The sequence below is a fragment of the Nematolebias whitei genome, chromosome 13, assembly GCF_014905685.2.
Source record: "Nematolebias whitei isolate Nwh7 chromosome 13, NemWhi1, whole genome shotgun sequence".
Taxonomy (NCBI): domain Eukaryota; kingdom Metazoa; phylum Chordata; class Actinopteri; order Cyprinodontiformes; family Rivulidae; genus Nematolebias; species Nematolebias whitei.
Window position 1 is genome coordinate 18,213,685 of NC_056510.1, and position 22,963 is coordinate 18,236,647.

Here is a 22,963-nt window from a genome sequence, read left to right on the forward strand (position 1 = left end):
GGTTGGCTGTTCAGTGACAACACAACAATAGGTGAATGAAGTTCCCTACCGACGCCAGTGAATATGCGCTCACTCGTAGGTTTAGTTATTGTTGTGACCGTAGCCAGCTTGTATTTGTATTCATTGTCCCTGTACCTCCCCGCTGGACCACGTAGACGTGCTCAGCCCGGTACCAAGACAGAAAATGTGGACGAGTCCGAGCTGCTCGGTGACACTTCAGAGGAGCCCAGCAGGTAACACCGCCGCCGGTGTTGCGCCAAAAAATGTGCCCCTTCAATATGAAGCAAAGCAGCTGGACATTAAATACCTTATTGAAACAAAAATGTGTTTAAAGTGTACGTTGTACCACAACTAGTGAGCTAATTTGCGCTCTGTGCATACTGTCCAACCTTTAATGAAAAACTCCAGAGCTCAGTATATATTACAGTGTCTCCTAGAAACTTTTAAGAGGTTTGTTATAAGCATCTTTATGACTGTTGTTGGCTGTCAGGTTTATTACTGTTTAAATGCGATTAACTAATCTAGTGTCTCATTTTCTGGCTCATCTGGATCGAAGTCACATTAATTACATATATACAGGTACTTATTAAAGTTTAAGTTGGCCTACTTAAAATATTTGATGTGTTCTTCCAGTTACTAAAAAAAAAACTGTACTTTTAATGTTGTTTTCACTCATTTAAATGTCAAAAAAACCCAACTTTTAAAAGCTTGATTTCTTATTTTTACAACGTGAAGACAAGGTCTTTTATATGAAGAGCTGCCTTTTAATAACTTAATTTAGATTATAATTTATTTTACTCTCCACATGATGTCAATCTTTCACCAGAGGAAAATGTTAACTTTGTGTGAGTTTCCTTTTTTAAATGGCAATATATTAATTTTTAAAGATCTGTAAAAAAAAAAAAAAAAATTCTGTCTTTAAAGACCTTTTTTGTGAACAAAATTCAGCCAATATGTCCAACTCAATCATGAATGTTTTCTCAGGTTGAAGTTCCCCTCAGACCTGGAGGAGCTCCGGGAACTGGCTGAGCTCCTGCAGTTTTACAAAACGGAGCACACTGGATACGTCCTGCTGCTGTTCTGCAGCGCATATCTCTACAAGCAGTCCTTTGCCATCCCTGGATCATCACTGCTGGTGAGAAGAAAGCAATAAAAATGTCATTAAACATATAAGGCAAGAAGAAAAAAAACCCACTTTAATGGTAGTTGGTGGCTTTTTAAAGATTGGCTGCAGCAGAAAAATATTTAGATAAGAACAGGATGTTCATTATGTTTCCACTCTTGCTGGATTGTAGATTTCTCACTGATTTGCAAAATGTTTAGAGGGTTTTTTTGCAGCTGAGAAAAAGTAATCAACACATCCAGCACCTTACACTTCAAACTGCTGTCAGATCTCTAATTGTGTCTCGTGCTGCACTCTAAGTGAGAACGTGTAGTAACGACAGGTTCTCTGATTGTCTTTGTGCAGAACATTCTGGCAGGAGCTATCTTTGGACCATATGAAGGGCTGCTGCTGGCCTGTGTGCTGACGACGTCGGGCTCCACCATGTGTTACCTCCTGTCTCAAGCTTTTGGGAAGCAGTACATTGTGAATCTTTTCCCTGAGAAAGTCTCCATGCTGCAGAGAAAGGTACAACCGTGCGTCTGAGTAACCAGACAATAAAACCAGTAAAACAGTGTTGCAGCAAATCTGTCTTCATTCTGCTGTTTCCCCAAGACTTTTACCTTTATAGAATTATTTTCCATTAAAGTATCAGTTTCTTTTTTGTTATAGATTTGTGTGATGGCAACATGTTCACCTGATCATACAAACATCTTGCTCAATGTTTTTTTTAACCAAATAGACTGCAGCAATGCCACTAGTTATAACCAGTTTTTTTTTCAAGCTCCATATCATCAGAAAGTTGTGATTGCACTTTGGATATTGCAACAGATTAAAAATTTTTCAAACAAAAAATAAATACATTCCTGAAAATACCATGATCTACTCAATGTGTTAAATATTAGACAAAGAAAAAAAATAACTTATTTTCACTATGAAGGTGTCAGTGATGACTGTTTGGCCAGTCTACATGTCAAAGTATCACTGGGCAAAAACTGAATGAGACATTGCCTTTATTGGTCCTTAACTAAGTTTTAACTGTAAATTGAAGTACTTTCTAATTAAATCAGGAGGAAATATGTTTAGAGTTCTGGGAGTAAATAGTTTAGGATTGGGCTGGAGATTTATTTAATTGGTTTTTGCTAATAAGTCTCATTTCATTTGTACCCTCTCCTTTCTAATTAAAGGCACCCTTCTATTCATATAACACTTTGAGTGGTTTTACTTCTTTCTTTTTTAGCAGTATAATTTGTTACCTTGTCAAAAGCGGTGCACTACGAACGTAAAAAATTGAAACAACACTAAAGTTATCAAATGTCTTTCTCTGTTTTATATTCAATTCTGTAGTTTTCATTTTAGGTACCGTATGTTGACTAAAGCTATAGTAATTAGGCATTTAAAAAAATTAATTTCAATATTTTAAAACTAATCTGTTTTTATAATCTTGATGGTGTGATCCATTATTTGTTTTCCCTGTTACATCTGTGCCATTTGATGTCTGTCCTGTTCCAGGTGGAGGAGAACCGGGACTGTTTGTTCTTCTTCCTGCTCTTCCTGAGGTTCTTTCCCATGACTCCCAACTGGTTTCTGAACATGTCAGCCCCGATCGTCAACATCCCCATCACGTTCTTCTTCTGCTCGGTCTTCATCGGTAGGAGCTTACAGATCACCTGATGGTTGAAATGACCTCGTTGAGCACGGTGTCCTCAATACGTCAGCAGTCTGAATTAAACTGCTCCGTATTTTGTTGATTTGCTGAAAATGCACTTAGCTTTTTTGAATAAACAAATCACAGCTGAAAAGGTCACTGCATTCATTAAATTAATGGTTTAAAAGCAGTCACAACTGCAGAATCCCTTCATATTTTCTAATGAAAATATATTAATTGTATTAAAATGTATGAATTCAGTGAAAACAAGTCCTTCCACTTACAATGTATGTTTTAAGGTTGTTTTTTTTTAAGTCTTTGTTTGCTTTTAACTTGCAAACTGAAAATCCACGTCAGACAACCATGATTTTAGTTTTAGAAAATCACAAACATGTACAGAAGCACTTCATGGTCAGTTGTTTTGAAGGATCTGGATTTGTAGATGTTGATGCATTTTTGCGCCTTCGTCCTCAGGCCTCCTGCCGTACAACTTCATCTGTGTGCAGACGGGCGTCATGCTGTCCGAAGTGTCCTCGCTGGACGACCTGTTCTCCTGGGAGCGGCTCCTGCAGCTGTTGGCCATCGCCTGCATGGCTCTGCTGCCCAGCGCCCTCATCCGGCGCTTCAGCCAGAGGCGGCTCAAACTGGACGCTCAATCTCAGAATGGACTGGTCACGGATAAGAAGGTGCAGTGACTTTGTGCCGTACGAATGGGTTTGTTTTAGCATTCTGATGCCTTCTGCTCAGAAGAGTAAATGTATTAAAAGTGGTGACTTTTCAGGAAAATTTTTGTTTCCAATTCTGGAACGCTTTTCTCTTCTGGAGCCCCACGGACTTCAACAGGAATCACTCAGAGATGGATTTAAAGTGTTTTCTTTGCCACATCATGCAACAAAAGCACAAAGTTTTCTGTATGTATACAAATGCGTTGCCGTGCAGTTATTGTAAAGATGAGGAAGGGTTTTAAGGAATGTGTTTCATTTAAACCAGCTCGTGCTTAAAGTGCCTGTCGCAGTTTAAATTCTACCTCTGAAACGTTGTTATTAAAAACAAATATCTAGCCATAATTGTAAAGGTTAGAGTGTTCAGGTGAATGTTTTTGAGTTTATATAAATGTTCTTTAGTTTAGTTATCCACATTAAGACAGGTTCCTGGCAGAAAGTGTTTTAGATCACAAAGGTCTACACATTTTTAGGCAGGTGGTTTTAGTGTTATTGCTGATGTTTGGTAGTACGGTAATTGTTTTTTTCTTTGTGTTCGAGTTACATTTGACTGATAAATTTGTTTTTTATAAGGTACATAACATTTTATCAATGTGTAATTTTGAGAATGCAGATTTCGGTGGCCTGTTTATTGCGTCTAAATCTTTTGCTGTGTTTCTTGTAATAGAAGTGTCCAATTCAGAATCTGTGAAGCTTTAATATGGCACAAAATCCCTTTTTACTTTTTTATGATCCATGTATTTCCCAGGTAATTTAATATTTGCTTTTTTTCTGTGGCAATGTCCATTCTTTTTGAATGTACTGTAAATTCACATTTATCTGCACGAGTGCTCAAAGCCAAAATTTAGAGCAGGAACGACATATGAATCAGTACTATACTATCAGTCCATTTTTGTTAAGTCTTTGATTACAATTTGTGAACTTCCTGTTTGTAGTGTTGAGTTTTTGTAAAGTGTCCACTCAGTGACTCTGACGACGTTAGAGGTCTTAATGATGCAGTACCTTTAATAAATAGGTGAAAAATCACTGAAATAAAACACAAGACACGATGTATATATTTCTTCTCATATAATCTTTATTGCTCAGATCCATGTTGCTCAGCAATACAGTTCACTCATCAAAACAGTCTGGCTGCTGCCAGGCGGACCCTGATCCACGTTCTGCGGATTGTGTCCGTCCAGCTCACAGTCACTGATTACCTTCAGGTGTTTGGAGCCTTTTGGCCTGTGGGCAGGACTTTAGGGTTTTAACTTACTGAGGAAACAAAAGGAATCTTCCAAATGGTGAAATGCAGTTTACTATAACAGGATCCAGGTAAGACCACAATTCAGAGATTAGTGCTAGTTGAAGAGTAGCACAAACCTGGACCACCTGCATAAATCTCATGCAATGCTTTGCATTTAACAAGATCAGACAAGGAAAAAAAACTGCAGTGGTTCTGCATATATTTGACCAGATTAAATCCTGTTTTGTGATGCTTTGGATGGATTAGAATCACCTCTGTTTTCTCCCAAAGGCAGAGCAGGTTTATGTCAAATTTTTATTTCCAGGCCTGGTTTAATCTGTCAACTCCTCTAAAAGCCATTTTTATGCTTTGCATTTCCCTCCCATTTCAGTTCCAATACCTATTCGAAGTCCTAGCTAGGATATTTTTCCACCACAGTTGAATAACTAGTATTACTGGTAGTGATCTAGTGAATATAATGAAATCCAATCTACAGCTCCAGACTATGTTGCTTAATCCAAGTAAATGGTGAGAAAACCAGACAAAAGAAAGCCATAGCTATTCAAACACTGTATGATAAGACTAACAGTGTACACGCTCAGTGATGTGTGCCGTTGTGATTTTCTGGTATTGAAAATTAATGTCTAACACCCCACAAAACCCCAAAAAATTAAATACCAATCCTTATGAATAAAAGAAGGCTTCACCTCGAGGTGTTATTCTAGCGACACTGCAGTGAAACTGAACCAGCTTAGAGGGAAACCTGTGCCTAATAAGAGCCAAAAACACAAGATGAGCAGAGGCCTGAGGTGCCCTTGCAGCGCAGGAACGACTTCTCCAGACAAAACGAGCAAGACACTAAAACTACAACTTTCAGTGCTACAACGAGACGCCGCTTTTCCGCGACGTGTGCCCGACCACCGCGGGTGTCGTGCGACCAAAGCGAAGCACTGTACTGCATTCAGGTAAGGTCAGTGTACTTGAATCAAGTCTGGCGAGCTTTCATCATCAGCGTATGAGGTACTGTACCGGCTGTGGGGAGGCTGCTAACAGCCTCAGGCATTGTGTGACTTTGATAGACCTTTCTATGTTTGTTTTCTTTTAAAGAACTGCAAGTTTGTGTTCACTGGGACAAAAATGATCCGCCTCATCTGATGACAAAAGTCTCCATAAAGTACAAAAACCAACTCAACGGATAATAATACACCCCCAACAAGCAACAACAAAGAAAGACAACTTCTACTATTTTGTTGTTTCGATTAACCCCTTTGTATTCTAGTAAGTAAAAAGTCAGCCGTGGATTCAGAGAGGTGATTCTGAAATGTACAGCACATCAAAAAAGAACATCTGCAGACGGATGGGAAACCCGAGTTTCGAGGTCGGTTTGAGGCGAAGCTGTGGCGCTCTAAACCGTCTCTGCCAGCGCAGCGGCAGACTGGAGACAGAAAACGATGCAGTTATGTGTGAGTCTATTGTACATGTTTACAGATATACAGTTTTCTTGTTGCACACAGTGACATTTCAACTACGGTTGTTTTACATTCTGCACAGAAGACTAGGGTTTTCACACCACGCTCGGTGGGGCTGCTGTGTTTTTGCAGCTTTGTGTATTCTTCATCACCCCCCCTCGGTTTTGCTGTTCTGCTGGTAAGATTAGGTTGATATAAAGTTCTATTTCATCTCTCACAAGTGAAGAAATGTGTTTTTTCATGTACAGTTTTAAAAAAACCTGAAATTGAGAGAGAGATAAAAACAACAGGAGGTATAGTTGGTTAGCTTCTGTATCGTTTTTTTGTTTTCTTTCTCTTGATGGTGAAATCAGTACACAACATCCACATTCAGAACCACATCGGGCGGGTATGTACCCCCAAGATCCTGCTTTTTCATTCCTTTTTTAGGGAAACGGACTTGAAAATCCTTTGACGTGTTATCATTTAGAGGTGTCCAGGCAAACAGTCCAACAGAGTGTGGTTTATAAAGTTTCACTTGTCGGCTGGACCTGAAAGAGTGTAGATTACTGCAGATCTTCTCTTCTTTTTCATTAAAAAAAAGAAAATTCAAAACGCTCAAAATGATCAGTTAACAAGGCATACAAAAAGGGGAAATGAAAGATTGGACTGAGGTACCCTGAAGCCTGAGGTAGATCACAATACTGACATGCGCACTGTTCACTTCCTGTCCATTGTTAACGTGGTGGTTCACTTTACTTTTCTCCTACCTTTTCAGGTTTTTTTATATTATTCATAGTCTAGTTTTCAAGAAAATAAACACTTCCCTTCAAAATAATATGGCAGTGTCCCACTGAGGGGGGAAAAAAAGGAAAGGGTTTAAAAATTTTTAAGTATCTTTTCAATAGATCTCATCACAAAATAGGAAAAAAAATAGATTCATAAATATTACTTTACTCTCTCTTTTTTTTAATATATTTACACACACATATGCAAACACACGCACAGACACGCACGCAAAGGAAGCTGTGCGAAATTGGCGAGAACCGTTCGTCTGGAAGATGGAGCTGATGGGTGTTGATGTGAGAGGAGACGAAAATAAGGCAACGAGCTTCCACGGTGTCCACGGTGAGGGACGCCGTGGCCTGCGTGTCCAGCTAGACTCACCGGGGAAACGAATGAAGCCACGATAAGAGAGAAGCGCAAGCGTGAGGATGACAGTCTGCGTCGTGGGCAGCTGGACACGGCAGGGGTGATGCTTTCTAAAAAAAAAAAAAAAGGCTGCATATCGTACATTCACAGCGTCATGCTGATTGTTTTTTTTTTTATTTTTTTTTAGAAAACTCCCTGACAAGAGAAGGTTAAAGCCAAACGTGCTGACGTTTGCAGTTGTCGTGTACATCACAGGTCATACAGTGCCCCACTTCCCACCGCCATGACATTCCTCTTTACCTCCAACCCTCTTCTGGGCCCTCAGCTCACACCGTGTGTCGGCCCTCGCGATGTCCTCATAAGGCCAGGCGTGTGACGGTGCAAATTGAAAACAATCGTTTGCCAAAAAGTGCACCTTTGTTTTGTTTTTTTTTGGTCGTCGATTTTTGCTCTGATTATCGAGAATAATGCCGTTTTGGGAATATCAGAACAAGCGCAGCATCGGAGTGTGAAACCAGTTGTCAATATTAAAACACCTCCGCTGATTTTTTTTTTTTAACCTTTCTGTGGCAGTCTGTTCAATGTCATCAATAAAGCTACAAAAAAGAAAAACATGCAAAGCCAGATGAAAGAGTGATGAGAAGGTGAAGCAGAAAAGGTAAAATGATTAAGAGAGCCATAGAAAAGGGGCGTTTTCTTTTGCGTTGGCACACACACACACAGCTTGTTACAAAAACTCATCCATCAATATATTTTCGGGGGGGGGGGGGGGGGTGTTGTTATTAATTCAGTGCCCTTAACAGCAAAGAAACCAGGGGAACTGCTTCATGAGGCTTTCAAAGCCCCGTCGCCTGAACAAGCTCAGCTGTACTGTCATTTCGATCAAATTAAAAACAACAGTGCAAACTCTCAGTGTGTATCAGTGTCTTTCTCTGCATTAATACTGCTAAGGAAATCTTATCTCACAATCTAAATGATCTCAAAGGAGGAAGTGCCCTTTGTCACTCGCTACATCAGTCAAAACGCCTCGTGTACACTCGTGTTAATTGACTTCTGTTTTTTTGTTCGATCTGTCTGTTAGGCCTACGTTAGTCCAACTAAAGAGATAACATTACGCAAGGCGACGTATGTGTACCTGTTTTTTAACTGATAAGTTGAATTTCCTAATTTTAAATCATTTCCACCTTCCTTTTTGTTTTGTTTTATGTTTATTTTTTTGGTCTTTTTAAATTTTATTCTTTCTGAACGGTTTCTCCTGCTTAGTCTGCTCTTGCAGGGCTGGCAGTGCACACGACGCCCTCAGCCTTTGGCTCTCACTTGTTTTCCCCCCTTCAGCGAAGTTCTTTGGTTTTGATCCCGGTGCTGCTGGTCAGCCCTGTGTGTCCTCCGTGGCCTTGGCCTTAGTCTGGGTAGGTCTCTGTCCATTTGGGAGGGCTACATTCATTGGCTGGTGCCCACTGGAGCCACCTCGCTGGTCACTTGGAGTGATGCGGTGACACGGCGGCGCCCTGCTGGTGCTTCTGTTCCTGCTGCTTGACCTGCTGAATGATCTCCCGGATCTTCCTCTGTGCAGTCTGTTGGAGGGAGCAGGAGGTGAGCAATGTAGAAGGAAGTACAAACATCATAAACTAGAAACATTTCCTTAAAGGAAAAAGAATGGTCATTAAAATACCTTCAAAACTGAAGGTATAACTGAGAACAATCCGAGCCTGTCTTGCCTACCTGACTGGCAAAGAAATGCCCGCTGATTTTAACAAAGACCTCGTCGTTCTCATCGGGGATTTGGTCCCGCGGTACAATGACCTCTGCGCTCGTGAGGTTCTGCAGTTCATTTACCTGAAACACAGACACACAACCTAAAGATTAATATCTCACCTTCAATTTCACCTCCAGCCTCACTTACAGAACACAAACACCTACTGACAGGCAAGTATCATGGTTACCTCACCGAAATGCATTCAACATGGACGACTCCACTGAAAAGTATCTGTTTGATTACGTGAGAACCTTTTTTGCAGCCTTGACCAAGACTGAGTGCAGAGTGTCTGCTCACCGTTTTGCCACCTTTGCCGATGACTCTGCCGGCTGCAGTGGAGGGAACCTTGATGTGCGTCTCCAGTTTGACCTCCTCCTTTCCTGAGAAGAAGTTCTCCTCTTTCAGCTTCCCAAATATCCGGCCTTGTGCCTGGAATACAGAGGAGGGTATGAGGCAAGGAGAGGCTGGAGAAGACGGGGACGCACAGTGATCCATTGCTATTTACTATATACACACAGGTCTCGGGTATGATTTAGACAAGAAAAGTAACATATTTTCTTGTTAATGTTTTTTTTTTTACCTTAAACTGTGCCTCTGGAGTTCCAGTAATGATAACCATCCTCTCAGTAACATCTGGGCTCTCAGCTGGGGCAATCTGAAGTAAACGTGGAGTACAGAGTACATAGTACAGAGATGACTGAAAATACCAGCTTTAAGTTGCATCCCACCAGACTAAACTAACAGGAAGCATCATTTTTTTTTTCATTTTTCATTTAGCCTTTATTTATCCAGGTTAGTCTCATTGAGCCACGAGAACTCATTTTCAAGAGAGACCTGTTTAGGAGCACATGGTGGAGGTTAAGGGCCTTGCTCATGGGCCCAGAGTGGGGCGAATGAGGGTGGGGGCAAGTGTGGGTGTTTCACCTACCCCACCCACAATTTTGATGTTGTCGGGGCCGGGGTGTGAACCGACGATCTTCGGATCACAGGCCCACCTCTCTAACCTCTGCGCCACCACTCCCAACAGGAAGCATCAAGAAACCAATTGTCAAGAAATATACAACCCCAAACCTGCAAAAGTCGGGACGTTGTGTAAAATGTAAATAAATTTTAAAAGCAATGATTTTCAAGTCTCATAAAACCACATTTTATTTCCAATGGAACACACTGAATATATCATGTTTAAACTAAGAAACTGTACTTTTTTCCCATTAAAATGGTAGTTTTAATTTTTATGGCTGCAACACTTTAAAAAAAAGTTGGGACAGTGGCCACAAAAGGCTGTAAAAGACAGCTGTATAAATGAGAAACAGCTGGAATGATTTAGATGAATTAGCACCGAGTCATTTCTAATCATGTTTTAATGCATTTTTATCATTAATTTTTTTTTAAAGAACAAAGTCCATGCGCAATAATCAATAACTGGTTTGTTCCACTTTGGAGTGAGCTATTGGGGGAAGAATCAGTTTTGTGTTGTGTGTTTCCTTGACTGATGAAGCTTTCTGGATGGAAGGTGAAACGTTTCAGCACACAAAAAAAAAAAAAACTGTCCACATGAACTGACTGAAAATTTTTGGATTGTATACCTGGATTATTGAGCATGAACTTTGTTGTTTTCAACCAGTTTGACATGACTGTCGATGAGGAAGAGTGAGCGGGGGGAGAGACACTGGTGGGGGTTTTGGAGGTCTTCCCCCAGAAAATTCTGAATAAACTAGATGTCATTTCCTTTATTCTGGTGTATTTTCACGGGTTGTTAAACATCTACGTTTACCTACATTTGTAAACACTTGATTCAATAACTATTTTAGAAAGCATGGCATAACAAGAAGCTAATATTATGCTAATATTACTACCTGTGAAATACTTATTTATACTAATTCATCCTACTTGCACTGTTATATTCTACCATGTCGTTGTTTATATTTATTTTTTACTTTTTAGTACTTTGTTATGTTTGTACTTTTATTGCATGCTTTAGAATATCTTGGTTTTTTTTAGCGAGTTGAACTGGTTCTTCTCATCTTGAACATTTCATTGCATTGTTGACCTCGTGTTAACCTGCATATGACAAATAAACAAACATAGCATAACTAGAAGCAGCCTGACCAACAGCTCTCCTTGTGTGAATAGAGCATGCTTCGCTTCTTGCACATATTCAACCCCCCCTCCCCCCCAAGCCCCACCCACCCCTCCAGCTCCTGCAGGTAAGGAGCGTTTCACTTCAGGACAAATTGAGACTGCTGATTGGTCAGCTGCCAATGAGCCTATGGATTGATTGACAGGTAGCATTAAGATTCCAACTCGTGCAAAAAAATCATTGATTTTACTGGCCCAATTAATAGTGTCATAATTTATTCCATATTTACTGAACATTTATTCAATATTTTGGTGAATCTAAGGTTTGAGAACTAAGCTTCCTTACAAAATCCTAATGATGGTTTTAAAAATTTTCAGGGGTGCTGAGTTAAAATTTAGGGGTGCTTGAGCACTCCCCAAAAAGAGGCTAAAATCACCACTGAAGAGGACTATGTAAAAAAAAAAAGGATTTTACAGAGGCTGACGTAAAGATGGGCCTAGAGGTCAGCATAAAGCTCAAAAACATGCCTCTCTGATGGTATGGGGGTACATTACCAGCTGCGACTGAAATGGCCAGCTTACACATCTGAAAAGGCATCATAAATGCAAAAAAGTATATACATGTTACAAAAGGTACAAAGTACAATTTCTCAGTTAAAACATTTAATGTTTGCTATGTTTCATTGTGAATAAAATATGGGTTTATGAGATGCGTAAATCAATGCATTCTGTTTACATTTTTTGCAACATCCCTACTTTTTTGGAACTGTGGTTGTAAAATATTGCGCTTTGAATACAAACGTATGGAATTTAATTGACAAATATCAAGCAAGTAAATAGCTTCTAGGTATCTAATCTGAAAAACTCAGCTCCGGGGTCAATTTCTTTTCCCTCTTTTTAATCGTAGAAAGCTCCTCAGCTGCGGTCAGTGAAGTGCCGCTGACTCAGACGGCAAACATTTCCAACAAAACATCTGTATAATAACGGCTGAGAAGCTTTTAAAACTTTACAGCACATTTAACACATATTTGTGAACTCAACCTAGCAGATTAACGTTGTTCCGATCGCCTCTTTCCTCTGTCTTGTTAAGTCTCAAAGCGTTATCGATGTGAGCGAACGCACCTTGATGGAAGCTCCGGCGAAGTGGGCGAGTTGTTTGATGTGCTGACCCTTCTTGCCTATCAGGGCCCCGACTGCCTGAGTTGGAATAAAGAGGTAGACAACCTCCTGTTCTGGAGCCTGTTGCTGAAAGGAAACAAAGAAGAGTCAGAAATGAACAAAAGCTTGAGGAAAAAACTGCAACATTTTGGTAAGCGTCTTTACGTGGTTGTGTCTGAATGGAAACTTTCCTTTTAGGGATGGTCGTGTGCTTTTGTTTTTCTTAGCATGGTAACACTCGTGTATTTGGGGTTTGTAAAGTTAATTTTTACGAGCCACAGGACAACGGTGGACTGTAAAATCCCTTGCCAGACAAATTTATGATGTCCTGATGACGAGGTGACGAGAAGGCTGACCAAAAGCTGTAATCACCTTTTACGTACATTTTTGTCTTCATTTGTCACTAATTCAAAACAGCCCTGCATACTGACTTTATTTCTTTTCTATTTTTACAACAACTTCCAATTACAAAAATTTAAAGCCCAGCATTACTTTAAGAAATGCATATCGCCTGCCGACAGTTTTAACTACCCTCTTATGTTGTAGTTGAGCTACAACCATTTTGGTCAAACCTTGAAAATAACATCATGCTGACTTTCATGCAATACTGTATGACGTGCTCCGAGTGTATATTGTGAATGACTCTCAGCTGTTACCACTTTGAATTTTAGCTCAATATCTTTAACACTGACTAAATTATGCCCACTTTTATGTTGTCTAAGATCAGTTGGCTGGAGGCCATCTTAAATCAAGCGGATTCCAAAAGTTACTCAGTTGTAGATACATCCAACACCACTGTTGGATGATGGTCCATCAGGGCCAGCAGTCTTCTCTGCTGGCCTAAACACAGTCAGAATCACTTAAGGCTCCCACATACTCAGGCGTACGTCACTCCGCAAAGGTCCGCGTGTACCGGATTAGTCTCGAAGTAGACGCACCATGTCTGCGCAAAGATCAATTTTTACGACCGCATACTGGTTGTCACACAATAAACTTCTTGGCGACGGACTATTTTGTATGAGACACCGATGTATTAAATTCCCCTTCTTCATCCCTGGTCTGGTTTAATGGCCTTTTGGTTTTTTTTTGTTTTTTTTTGCCAAGAGGCAAGTGATGTCTTCCTCCTCGTCTGTTGACGTCATGACTGAAACTGTGAGAAATGAAGGAATTTGTCACAAGAGAATTAAAATCAGGTCCAGCGTGGTCTGGATATTTCCTGTTGGGCTGGTCTGATGTGTGGGCTGCAGGGTCAGCACTCCCTGTTTTTTATTTTTTAGAACTTTTTATTAAAACATATAAACACAGAACACTGCTGCCTCTACCCACGGCTGCCGGTAGTTCTCTTTTATTCTTTTTGCGACCTGTCTATTGATAAAGTAGGCGCGTCAGCAAATGTCTAATCGGCGATCTCAATTTGTCCCGAAGGTAAACACCCCTTGCCTGCAGAGCTGGGCTGCAGCCCATCAGGGTGTACGCTCGACTATGAAGTCTCATCCGTCTGCGGACAGTGCGCGCAGTGTCCACGCGGCTCACAGAGTACACACAATACGCCAGAGTATGTGGGAGCCTTTACTTTGAACGTTGCTCTTTGAAGTAAGGAAACTTGTAGAATTGTGTTAACTGGGTTTCTTAATTCAGTAATGGTATTCATTCTCGCATTAGATACCCGTCTGTGATGCAGTGCCCTATTATTCCACGTCTTTATATTAGTGATTATTAGTGACCAAAAACATGCATGTTAGGCTGCCTTCAGTGCCAGGCCTCCCTTGCAAAAGAGATCGGTGATCTCAATGGGATCTGTAATCTCAATGGGATTTGCCTGGTTAAGTAAAGGTTAATAATTATAATAATAATAATAATAATAATAATAGTGATGATTTTTGTAGCTGTGACATCGTTATGACTGTATTAAGAGGTGGATAAATTCAGGCGGGACACCACTGAAGGCCTAGGTTTAAAATCGCCATTGACGTCCAATGATTTGCACGTTTCATGAAAATTCATCCAGTGGATCATGAGATCATTTGCCAACAGACCAAAACACTTAGAAATAATATGAAATTTGTTGATAACGTAGCAACAGAGAACGTACTGAGTGCTGGTGGGACATGGCACTTGCTGAAGGAACCCCGTACAGGCTGCCGAGGTGTGAAGAGTGACCCTAAAAAGTGACAAACAAGCCGATCAGATGTCGCATGAACACACATACAAGGTTAAAAGCGCACACACACACATAACACGACTCTGGCTCCTACTTAGGGGGAATCCAGGGTTAACGTTCACAGTGAATCACAGGAATCATTCTGACTCGGAAGCATACATTCTCACACAATGTCTCACGCCACCGAGCCTCGACCTCATTGGGCAACAAAACTGACTCATCTACGAAGAAGACGGGGGAAATCTGCTCGTTTCAAACTGTGAGCCACATCATGCAGGAAGGTCTGAGTCAACACTGAAGAAGTTTCCACTGGAGGACTTTTATAATTGAAAAGAGGGACTTACTAAGAATGGGTTGTATCCTGCTGGTACCACTGGGGGCACTGTACCACGTGGTCCAGCAGCTGGGGGCAGCACCTGCAGACCAGAGGAGAAGATGCCCAAACCTGGGATCAAGTTGGCCTGTTGCTGTGCAGATAAGAGAGAAAAAGGATGAATGTGATCATCATAAAAGTCACAATAATCAATTAGGATTTAACTCGTTTGATTTTTTTTCTTAAATATTGACAGTAAACAAGGCTTTAGATCTCTTAGAATCCATGTATTCTGCTGTAAGAGTTTCCACAGTTCAAAAATGGTCTATATCTAAAAGGTGTTGAGAAAACGTGAAGAAAAAGTGATTGTAACGTTTTTTGTTTGTTTGTTTTGCATAAAAGGATTGGAAATTTTAAAGTCCATCTTTTGAATTTTGCTCTAAATTATAATAAACTCTGAATGATAACAAGCATAAAGCATGAGAACTAATGAAAATTATTCTTTAAAAATGATTCTTTACACAAATTGTGGGTGTTAAATGTGCCCAGAAAACAAGAGGAATCATCTAAACAAGAGTTTTAATTTCCATTTTATACACTATGAGCATTGTTTGCCTCCCGTTCTAATTCCTAATTAAGTTGTGTTTTATGCGGTTGTTTATGCAGCTGTTGAGGAGAAAAACATTTTGAATAAACTAATTTACATTTTAGGAACTCAAGCATTGTTTCATAATTAGTCAATCAACTTAGGACATTTTTTTATAATTGCATGCAAATTACGTTTTAAGATGAACACGTATAAAAGCAATTTAATTCACTCTTGATTTCCATAAAAAGCAAATACAACCGAGCCAAAATGAAAGAAAGAGGAAAAGTTGATTACGCTCAGATCTAACAGAATACAGTGCAGACACCTATTTTTCTGTTTATTAATTGATGACAAAGTCCCTTCATAAAAATTAACATTTAGTTTTCTTTGAAGGAAACCATTTTACAAACACCCTTTCAATTAAAATCATTTTATTTAGAGAATATTAGGAGTTACAGCCATTTTTGTCAAATCTTGAAAATAGCATCATGTCTTGTGACATTCAATGTCATGTAAACCTCCATGAGCTCACATGATCTATTAGAGCTCAGAGTATGTGTTGAAAATGACTGTCAGCTACTTCCATGCCAAAATTTAGCTCAATATCCATAAAGTCTGCTGAGTTGTAGCCATTTTTGAGTTGGCTAAGGTTGATTAGATGTGGAAGCTATCTTGAATTGGTTTAACTTCAAATGGTAATCACTTGCAGATGGATACCCATTTATTAATTTCTGAGAGTTTCATTGAAATACATATAATGGTTCCTGAGATATTTTGCTAACAGACAAACAGGGCTGACAGCACCAGTTAATGCCACTGTTTTAAACGAAGGTATCTCGTAATAAGTTGTGTTCAAAGGATGTGTGAGGACAATGCTCAACTACTACCACAACAAATTTTAGCTTAATATCTGTAAAATTGTCTCAGTTGTTGCCATTTATGTGTTTTCTACAGACAGCTGACTGTGGCAGACATCTTTAAATAAAGTTTATAACAATATTGAATCGGCTGTAGATAACAACCTAAAGATTAGTTTCTGAAAGTTTCAATAAAACCCATTCAATGTTTCATGAGATATTTTGCTAACAGAACACATGGACTTCGACCAAAACATTACTGCTTTGCCTTCGCCTCCTGAGGCGGCAATAACAAACAAATCAATACATAAATGAAGAAATAACTAAGTAAAAAGCCCAAGTTTTTCGTTATTTATCTTTAAAAAATCTCTGGACTTTTTAAATAAATGAAGGGTCACAAAGATGTTCCTTTAGGGTGCTTTGGACATCCTTGTTTTATAAATTACATTCAGTTGTTGCTATCCCAAAGAAAAATACATTTTGCGCGCAAACTCAAATTACTGACTCAGTCCCGAGAACCCGCACTCTCAGACTTTTCTTCCTGAAAGCTTTGTGTAATATGCTCAGTGTCACGCTAGGTGGCCTCATCGGATCGCCGTGGAGGCGGCGCTCAACCCGACAGGTGCTGAGAACATTCGTGTGAGTCCGAGCGATTTAACCGCATGCTGAGTGATACTTCCTGCTAACTATTTTGGAGCAAATAGTCACAAAGAGGAGGCAACTATTGAAACTAAAATATCAATAAGAAAGCTGATATTCTGTGTCTCTCCAGGGGTTACAGCTGTTCCTCTTGACAAGCATCATCACTATTAATGCAGTCGCTTTATTGCTTTTCTTCGGTGCAACAAGAAGCGAGCATGATGTTCCGCCTGCTCCTCTCAGTCTGAGGTCGACCTCGGTAGCAGCAATGCTGCTGATGTCACGGTGCCGTGTGAAAGAGGAGCCTATAGATATCAGGTGGATGCTGGGAAACGCAGTGTGTTACAACAGGAACACAGACACGCGCAGTGGGGCATTGAGTCATAGGCTCCACATGCACACAAGCCCAGAGACACGCAAACACACCGCTCACTAATGAGCTACTCAGCGATCGTTTACCGTTATCTCTTTACCGTGCAAGTCTCGCTAATACCGGCGGTAACACACACTGAGGGGGAAGGCGATATCGTTGTGCGACGTTCACCTGTCAGTGCCTGTGAGTGGCTTCGCGGTCAAAAGGACACAAACTAGCGATGATGGCGCTTACATTGACAGCAGCGATGTCGTTCTCATACGCTTCCCTCAGCTTCTTCATGATCTCCTCCTCAGCTTTACAGCAAGTCTCCAGGCTTCCCTTCACCGTGATGGTCCTCTCAGGGTTGTAAATGGTTAAATCTTGCAACCTGAAACAAGAGATATCAGCACACAAACACGAGTAAATGGTAAATGGACTGCACTTACTTTACTGGGCAATCTGTGCCCTCATTTACCCATTCATACAGCACTCTACTGTATCTATACACAGAATAATCAGTGCTTTATCACATTCATACACTGACGGGACACACATCGGAGGCAATGAGTGGTTCAGTGTCTTGTCCAGGGACACTTTGGCATGTGACTGCTGGTGGAATCAAACCCCCAACTCTTGCATTGGAGGATGACTGCTCTAACCACTCAGCCACAGCCATAAGACCCAAATAAACACCCGCACAAAGAAAGGTTGACTTTAACAGTTAATGCAAAACATTATCCTGTGCCTTTGCCTCTTAGCAGCAGGCAACAATAAAAACTACCCATCCCATCATGCATCTCTGATAAGATGGTCTCATCTCTTGTCTTCTTCAAATTTAAGTACATTGCATGCAGTTGTATGCTATAAGGGGAATTTAGATAAAGGTTATGGATGTTTACTAGTAACTAATGTGTATGTGTTAGAGTTGCTTTGCCACCCAAGAGAAGCTCAGAGCTCTCTGAAAAGCATGGAGCCTGCACACCTGATAAACTCCTAGGCTAAGTAAGGCAAGTAAGCTGAAAAGCAGAGGCCATCTTGACCTCATCTCTGTCTGATCTTCTTCTTTCGGCTTTTCCCTCTTCAGGGGTCGCCCCAGCAAGTCATCCTTCTCCAGCTCACTCTGTCCACTGCGTCCTCTGTCCTCACTCCATCTACCTCCATGTCCTCTCTAACTGCATCCATATATCTCCTCTTTGTCTTTTTCCTGGCAGCTGCATTTCTAACATCCTTCTACCAATATACCCACTGTCCCTCCTCTGGCCATGTCCAAACTATCTCAGTCTGGCCTCTCTAACTTTATATCCTAGTTGTTCAACCTGTGCTGTACCTCTGATGATCTCATTCCTAATCTTATCCATCCTTGCCACTCCTAAGGAGAAGCTCAGTATCTTAATTTCTGTCTTCTAGTTCTGTCTCCTGTCTTTTTGTCAGTGCCACTGTCTCCAGACCATACAACATTGGTGGTCTCACCACTGCCCTGTAAACATTTCCTTTGACCTTTATGACACCCTTTTGTCACAGATAACTCATGAAACTTTTCTTCATCCATTTTTCTCCATCTGATAAGCATTATAAAAAGGCACTTTTTTGTACTGTCCTGGGCGGACCTCACGACCAGAGCTTCAATGTAACATCTGTAGCCTGTTTTGAATTCTGCCCCCTTTCAAGTAAAACTGGGTTGAAAAGTCTTCTCATGTCCTCAGAATGGCTTATTTGAGTAAATAGATTATTAAAGGATAAATAATTTATCCAACATGTTTGGTCCTTCGAGCCGGATGCTCGAGATATAGAGCTCTGAACTGTCTCTTGGGCAGCAAAGCAACTCTCTAACGCACACGCACGCACACGCACACACACACATACACATTAGTTACTAACAAACATCCATAACCTTTATCTAAATTCCCCTGACAATAAGCACCCAGTCAAAGATTCTAGACCCTTCCCAGAGCCATTTGGACTTGGAGGTTTCCACCAAATGTAGTTTGATAGGCTGAACCTCACACATACATACTTTGTACTCCAGTAGCCATAACTAAGATTACTCTGTTGACAAAATGAGGATTTTTCTCCCCCTCTTTCCAAGCCCCTCTAGAGACACACGGTGCAGATATTTTCTTCCTCGCCCCGCAGGCTGAGTGCTCTGCATGACGAGTGAAACAGCCCCTCTGTGTGAAGTGAGTCTTGAAACAACAAGTGTGCCAAGGTCAGGATGGGAGCAGCAGCACGGTGACACGAGCACGCATGAGAAATGGATTCATCCATCCGAGCAAACAACACTGCAGTGAGACGTTTACAACCTCAAGTCCATAGAAGCTGGGATGTAAAAATGACCTTATTTTCCCTACAAAATGGAAAAGATTCTTAGTTTAAGCACACTTGTTGAGTTTGAGTTTATACAATGTGCAATTGTTGTTGCAGTAAGAGCGAAATATTTCACAAAATAATCATAAAAAAGCATAAAAATAAATATTTGCCCTGAAAAGTTTTGGCACCATTAGCACCTTTTAATCCTGAGGTTGACTGAGAGAATCCAACTCAAAAGTCTAATATAAAAATCACAGAAGTTGCTCTATAAACTACTTCCTCTAACTGTTTAAAAAAAAAAACATGTTTTTTAGCAGTGGATGCAGCAAATTAAAAAAGAAGAGATAGTTTGGAAAGAACTATTTGCTCTTCTCAGAGGAACTTCTTTTTTCTCTGGGCTCATTAGCAATTGATTAGCTCTAAACCAGTGAACGTTTGTGTGCACAGTCTTTTAAATGTGGCATAATCACCTCCCCTCTGATATTGTGTCCTGGAGAGAAGGAGCAGCAATCAGCTCCTCTCTAACAGCTCAGTTAAGAGAAACTTTAGAGATTAATGAGCAGGCAGGAAGGAGGGCGTGGCTGCAGTAAGAGGAAATCACTGAAAGTCTAAACGTTTTGATATGAAATTAATTTTAATACAAGAAGCAGGCGTGTAAACAGAGACTTACGAGGAGATGGTTATCTTGGTCCCTGTATCCTCCTCGATCTTCTTCAGGTTGCGGCCCTCCTTCCCAATCAGGCGTCCCACCAGGCTGTTGTGGGCGAGGATTTTCAGAGGGATGTCCTCCGTCCTTCAGACACAAACAAGCGTAAAGATTGGATAAAATCAGAGAGAACAGTTTCCACTGGTTGTTTCTACCATGATGTGAAAGTTACACGAAGATCAGGAACTTCTTTAATTGCCTGCTGTTTTCTCCACACAGAAACTTTACAGTGACAATCCACGTGTTCAGCAGACAAAATAAAAGCAACAAGCTGCAGCAGCCAAACTGTTAAAGATCTACTAATTTACAGTAAATTAGTTTAGTTAAACGTTCAGACAGTGAGACTTATTTAATTGAATAACTGTTTCTGCAGCCGAGCCAGATTTTTAACACATTTCCACTAAAAAAATTTGTCCTTAAGCTTCAACAATCAGGAGTTTTGAAAAGCATGTAAGCTAAAAAAAAGAAAAGAAACAGTACAGGAAATATATTTGGCTGTTTGTTGGATTTTGATGTTTAGTGGGAAAAAGTGAAAGGCCGACGCCTTTCAGACGAGACCAAAATCAAGCATTTAGTTTGAATTATTCTAAATTACTTCCCGATTCCCTGAGGGTAGGAGCTTGAAGGTACGCTTCCTGGAATTGGAAGGGCTTTTAATTGGATTTGATGTTCATACAATCCCTTATTGACTCCCGTTTACAGGAAACAAGACTCTGTTGTAGATACAACCGCTCAGAATGTGTCGCTGCTCAGAAGGTGAAATAAAAACGTTACTGGAGTTTTTGCATCATTTTGTCTTCGCTCCTTTTTGTTGCAATATCTCATAATATAACGGACGAGAATTTGGTGGAAAAACACGTAAATTAGAGGTTATTTTGGGTAGACTACAACAAAGAATGGCTTTTGAATCAAAAATACTGAATCATAGCTTACATGTCTGCAATGAAGCATCAGCTCTGGTCAATTTTAAAAATATTCTGGAGAAAAACAGAACTCGCACGATGAGTATTTGGGGTAAAATGGAAGATGAGTCAGATTTTCTGTTCTGTTCAATAGAGATAATTTTCCATGGCTTCGAATTAACCTTCAAATATTATGTGCAGTGCTGATGATGATGGGCAAGAAAAAACAGGGACGGCTGCACAGTTTCAACAGCAAATTCTTCATTTTTAGTTAAAAGAAAAATCCTAAAGTCAGTCTAACATAGCTTTTATGAAAAATGGCAGTTTAAAAGATAAAAATCTTTGGTAAGTCTTGTAGTTTTATGCAAAGAGTTTATTTTGTAGATTTAAATGAAATAAGAGCACCTAATCTGACTTCCTGTAGTTAATTTAAACAGACTGTCGTTGAAATAGACCTGAAAGAAAAAGAGTCACTTTAGCGATATTTTCATTTTGTGTGGCAACTACAGGGTGTGAATGAAGATTTAGGCTGTGGTGGAGGGGAACCAGATGCTGGGGGGTTCTTTTGGGTCTGGTTCCAAACGCGTATGGGTGTAGGGCAGACGTGCACGTATAGCTCCATCCTGAAGTGTGTGTGTGTGTGTGTGTGTGTGGGGGGGGGGGGGGGGGGGTCATGACAGCTGTGTAAGTTCAGAGGCCACGGTCGGTGGTTTTGGGTTTTGGCTCAGTGAAATCACAGGGCGGAGAGCGGCGGAGACGGCCGTTTGCATTTCTGCAGGTGTGGCACCCAGGCGAGGCAGAGGGGTGTTATTTTGGTGACACAGCACCGAGGTGTGGAGGTTATTGTGAGCTTTAAGAGAAGGATTACAGCTCTGACTGATTGAGGCAGATTAAACACGCCAAAAGAGTTTTGTGATTTATTTGACAAACACATTTTATTAAAAAAATAAAAATTACACACTTACAGCAGCATCTGACAGAAACGATGGCTGCATTTCATAAAATGGTTCGATTTGTGTAAAACTTTTAAACTTGTTAAATAGGATTTATAAGAAATCTGCATGATTTTGTTCTATTTTATCTCTCGCGGCTTCTGAAAGAGACACCACAGTTAAACTGAAAAGGCTGTGCTACTTTTCTACATTTATACTCCTTTTGTCTCTGGAATAAAATATATTAGGATGTTAAAACATAAAAATGATCACTAACAGTTACCATATTTACAAATCAAAGAGGACAAACCGATTACAGATTTCTGTTTAAAGCACACAGGAGCTCTGAGTTGCAGAAGGTGCAGCGTCTGTTAAAAGTGTCAAACCCAATTAGATTTGCTGTCCTGGTCTTCTAAACGCTAAGCTGTGACCACATGTTGGCCCGTGTGTTAGGTGTGTTAGTGGTCCAAGCTCGAGAAGAGTGCACAGTGAGATTAAATAAAAGAGTGCAGGGAGGTGAAAGGATAAGATTATAGTCCTGCACACATTACGGCTAATCTCCCCGTGTGGATTGTATACGTTCAGGCTTCAGATCAGCTCATTTATCTGCAGGTCTGAGAGTGCTCGTGTGTGTAAAAAGTGCACGCTCACATCTTGGTCTCGTTGGCCTCCTTCCTCATGATGTCCAGGATCATGCGACAGGCAGAGGAGCAGCCCTCGGGGGTTGAGTGGATGGTGATGGGTTTTTCTGCTGCGCCTGCATTTTCCTTCCGGTGGATGTCCACCCTGAAAGATTGAATAAAAATCAAGCTCGTCAAAATGTTCCTTACAAACAAAGAGACTGTAAAGATGCAAAAGGAAGCCTGCAACTAAGAAAACAAGTTTAGAGAAAAAATGTCAAACTCTAGCTGA

At 40.5% G+C, this 22,963-nt stretch overlaps 2 protein-coding genes across 3 annotated transcripts in view; one reads left to right on the forward strand and one right to left on the reverse strand.

Moving 5' to 3' along the window:
- The first annotated feature begins 3 nt into the window (after positions 1-3).
- On the forward strand, positions 4-3,518 carry tmem41aa (transmembrane protein 41aa). Its single transcript, XM_037686397.1, has 5 exons — positions 4-233; positions 985-1,135; positions 1,469-1,630; positions 2,615-2,753; positions 3,225-3,518. Exons 1-5 carry the CDS (start codon positions 64-66, stop codon positions 3,443-3,445), a joined length of 843 nt encoding a protein of 280 aa, XP_037542325.1. The 5' UTR covers positions 4-63; the 3' UTR covers positions 3,446-3,518.
- Positions 3,519-4,523: 1,005 nt separating this feature from the next.
- igf2bp2a (insulin-like growth factor 2 mRNA binding protein 2a) overlaps positions 4,524-22,963 on the reverse strand; it is a 61,244-nt gene continuing 42,804 nt past the window's right edge. Inside the window, exons 7-16 of one of the 2 annotated variants that reach the window (XM_037686924.1) lie at positions 22,703-22,837; positions 20,182-20,304; positions 17,457-17,592; positions 14,796-14,867; positions 14,383-14,451; positions 12,255-12,377; positions 9,634-9,708; positions 9,351-9,482; positions 9,020-9,133; positions 4,524-8,871 (exon numbers count right to left, since the gene is read on the reverse strand). In XM_037686924.1, coding sequence (XP_037542852.1) covers positions 8,773-8,871; positions 9,020-9,133; positions 9,351-9,482; positions 9,634-9,708; positions 12,255-12,377; positions 14,383-14,451; positions 14,796-14,867; positions 17,457-17,592; positions 20,182-20,304; positions 22,703-22,837 — 1,078 coding nt within the window. In that variant the 3' untranslated portion in view covers positions 4,524-8,772. Of the gene's footprint in view, positions 8,872-9,019; positions 9,134-9,350; positions 9,483-9,633; positions 9,709-12,254; positions 12,378-14,382; positions 14,452-14,795; positions 14,919-17,456; positions 17,593-20,181; positions 20,305-22,702; positions 22,838-22,963 lie in introns of both variants that reach the window. The other variant, XM_037686923.1, reaches the window with a different exon arrangement.

Coding starts and splice junctions, on each gene's coding strand:
- tmem41aa (XM_037686397.1), top strand. CDS start 64: ATGCGCTCACTCGTAGGTTTAGTTATTGTTGTGACCGTAGCCAGCTTG. Junction 1,631..2,614: donor TCTCCATGCTGCAGAGAAAG/GTACAACCGTGC, acceptor GTCCTGTTCCAG/GTGGAGGAGAACCGGGACTG. Junction 2,754..3,224: donor CTTCTGCTCGGTCTTCATCG/GTAGGAGCTTAC, acceptor CTTCGTCCTCAG/GCCTCCTGCCGTACAACTTC.